Source organism: Armigeres subalbatus, chromosome 3, assembly GCF_024139115.2.
Source record: "Armigeres subalbatus isolate Guangzhou_Male chromosome 3, GZ_Asu_2, whole genome shotgun sequence".
NCBI classification, from domain to species: Eukaryota; Metazoa; Arthropoda; class Insecta; order Diptera; family Culicidae; genus Armigeres; species Armigeres subalbatus.
This window is the reverse complement of record NC_085141.1, coordinates 303588299-303591378: the sequence shown is the minus strand read 5'-3', so window position 1 is coordinate 303591378 and position 3080 is coordinate 303588299. Positions and strand designations below refer to the sequence as shown.

Sequence of the window (3080 nt, the reverse complement as noted above, 5' to 3'; positions counted from 1 at the left end):
CTCTTCATACTTTTAACACCGGCTTCCCAAAGCCCACCCTGGTGCGGAGCCTTCGGTGGATTGAAGCTCCATGAGATTCCACGGGGTTGACAAAATCTTCGAGCTTGTTTTCTAGTAATTGAGACTTCAGCAACCTTCAATTCAGCCAACTCCGCTCAGCACCAACAAAATTGGTTCCGTTATCAGAAAACATTTCACTGACATTTCCACGGCGTCCGACGAAGCGATGTAATGCCCCCAAGAACGCCTCTGCAGCTCAAAATGTATCGCCTTAGTAGTCATACAGACGAATACAGTGACGTACGATTTGATTGGTGCCTTTGACCGCCCTTGCTTCAGAAAAAAAAGGGCCGGCGTAGTCTACGCCCGTTCTAGCAAAAGGCTGAGCAGCAGTGATACGTGCAGCTGGCAAATCACCCATGAACTGCTGAACATCCTTCGGCTTTAGTCTGAAGCATTTGATACACTTCCCTAGAACACGTTTGATCGTACGCTTCGCATTTACTGGCCAAAATTGTTGCCTGATTTTGGCCAATAAACCATTTTGACCGATGTGTAGTTCTTCACGGTGAATTGCTTCGATAACAGCATCAGTAAAGTTATTCTTCTCCGGCAATATCAACGGATGCTTCTGATTGAGCGGTAGTGTAGCATTCCTGATTCGACCACCCACTCGTAGTAATCGCTCCGTCGCGTCGTAAACAGGATTCAAATTTCGTAACTTACTCTTCACAGGTGCACCCTTCAAGATACATTTGATTTCGTCGCGATACACTGCACTTTGTACGATCCTCACCATAGCGTACAGTGAGTCACGAAAGTCCGCAATGTTCAATCTCCCACGATGACGTTCTGATTTGGTTTGCCGTGCACGACAATTACGAATAAAACGAGTAATGTAACCAAAAACTCTTTGTAGTCGGCGAAAGTTGCTACTGTTCTGAATCACTTCGTACAACCCTTCATTGGGCATTACTGATACAGTCATTGTAATCGTCTCTTCAAACAAATCTTCATTTTCTTCTTGCACCTTTTCTTCAACTACATTTGATCGGAGAAACTCCGGTCCGTTCCACCACAAGTCACTTTTCGTTAGTTCTATCGGCAGTACACCTCTAGACACTAAGTCCGCTGGATTTTCCTTTGTTCCAACGTGCAACCAATCAGCATCGGAGGTTAGTTCGCGAATCTCCGCTACCCGATTGCGGACGAACACGGGTTGGTTAGGCTTCGATTTCCTAATCCAACAAATCACTATACTCGAGTCGGACCTTAGCACGACGCGTGAGATATCGATTCCCAAGTTATCGCGCACTGTTTTCACTTGTCTAGCCAGTAGTACAGCTGCACACAGCTCCAACCTTGGTATGGTTAATTCCTCCGGTGGTGCTTCTTTTTTCTCTTTACGGCTCAGTTCTTTAAGTGGCGCAACTCTCGATTTGCCGCACAATAATTTTACTTCAACGGTACCGTCAACTGTAATGCTACGCAAATACACACAGCAACCGTATGCTGATCGCGACGCATCCGAAAAACCGTGTAACTCGAATACCGACGGATTGTCAACGGTAACGCGGCGGGGTATCTTCATATTATTTATTGCGCACAACTCGGACCTCAATTTGTTCCACATTTGAAGCTCTTCAATGGGGATCGGCTCATCCCAATCAATTTTCTTCCTCCACAGCTGTTGCATTACTATTTTTGCCAGCACTATTACTGGACCCAACACGCCGAGAGGGTCAAAAAGTCTCGCGATCTCGGAAAGCACTTGTCTCTTGGTTTGTGGTACCGAATAATCCACCATCGATTTTACTCGAAACACAAAGTTATCACTAACGGGGTCCCACAAAAGTCCAAGTGTTTTTATCACACCATTTATATCACTTTCTTCAAAGCTAAGCTGCTTCTCCCGATCTTCTAACGGAACTCCTTCAAGAATTGCCGGATCATTTGCACACCATTTATGTAGTTTGAAGCCTCCTCGTCCCAGTAAAGCTTCTAGATCTTCACGCAGCTTCCGTGCTTCCGCCAGCGTATTAGCACCGGTAAGTGCATCATCCACATAGAACGACTTCAATACTACTTCACAAGCATCCGGAAAATCTTCTTGTTCATCCTTAGCCAGTTGCACTAACGAACGTGTAGCCAAGAATCCAGCAGGACCCACACCGTATGTTACTCTAAGCAACTCCAAATCCAAAATTGGTTGTGACCTGTCATCTCGGAAAACACATCTCAAGAACCTTGTATGATCAGCATGCATCACAACTTGTCTATACATCTGCTTAGCGTCCCCAGTAAACGCAAATTTCGGCAGTTCCATCGCAGCACGATGTCGAACAACGGACTCTGCACGACAGGCGCTTCCATTAGCACATCGTTAAGTGATAAATTCGAATTAGTTTTTGCGGATGCATCGAACACCACTCTTAATTTTGTCGACGAGCTATCTGGCTTTAACACACAATGATGTGGAAGATAGTATACTCCATCAACTTTGATTTTATTCTCATTTAGAATCCTTGCATGTCCGAGATCTAGATATTCGTGTATAAACTCGGAGTACATTTTCTTCATATCAGGATTTCTATCCAATCGTTTCTCCAATGCCTTGAAACGCTTGTCAGCTTGATTACGAGATTCACCCAGACTGCCTGCACCTCACGAAATGGTAACTGTACAACAAACCTCCCATCTTCAGCTCGAGAATAAGTAGCCTGGAAGTGACGTTCGCAATCATTATTCTCCAAGGGATCATGCGTTTGCTCTTCAACCATCCAAAACGTCGCATCAAATCTTCAAGTCGTGTCACAGACTCCACTGTAGATTCAGCTTGATACACCTGAACGCTAACAACATTTGGAGTGTTGTATACTGGTCCAGCAACCAAATCATCCCAACAAACTTTCTTGCAACAACGGGAGATCTGTTGACATAAGAATCTTCCTTCTTGAAGTAGCTCGTAGAATTTCTCGGCTCCAATAAGCAAATCAATGCGACTCGGGTCAAAAAGCCTTGTATCTGCTAGTTTCAACTTCTTCGGAATCGGCCAATTAGTTGCGTCTAGCTTCAATGAT

The 3080-nt window shown here is 44.8% G+C and overlaps 1 protein-coding gene across 1 annotated transcript; it reads right to left on the bottom strand.

Moving 5' to 3' along the window:
- Positions 1 to 271: 271 nt before the first annotated feature.
- LOC134222615 (uncharacterized) lies at positions 272 to 2326 on the bottom strand. The gene has a single exon (XM_062701780.1). It carries the CDS (start codon positions 2324 to 2326, stop codon positions 272 to 274), a length of 2055 nt encoding a protein of 684 aa, XP_062557764.1.
- Positions 2327 to 3080: the final 754 nt, after the last annotated feature.

Excerpts from the sequence above, each read along its gene's own strand:
- LOC134222615 (XM_062701780.1), bottom strand. The coding sequence starts at position 2,326 with ATGGAACTGCCGAAATTTGCGTTTACTGGGGACGCTAAGCAGATGTAT.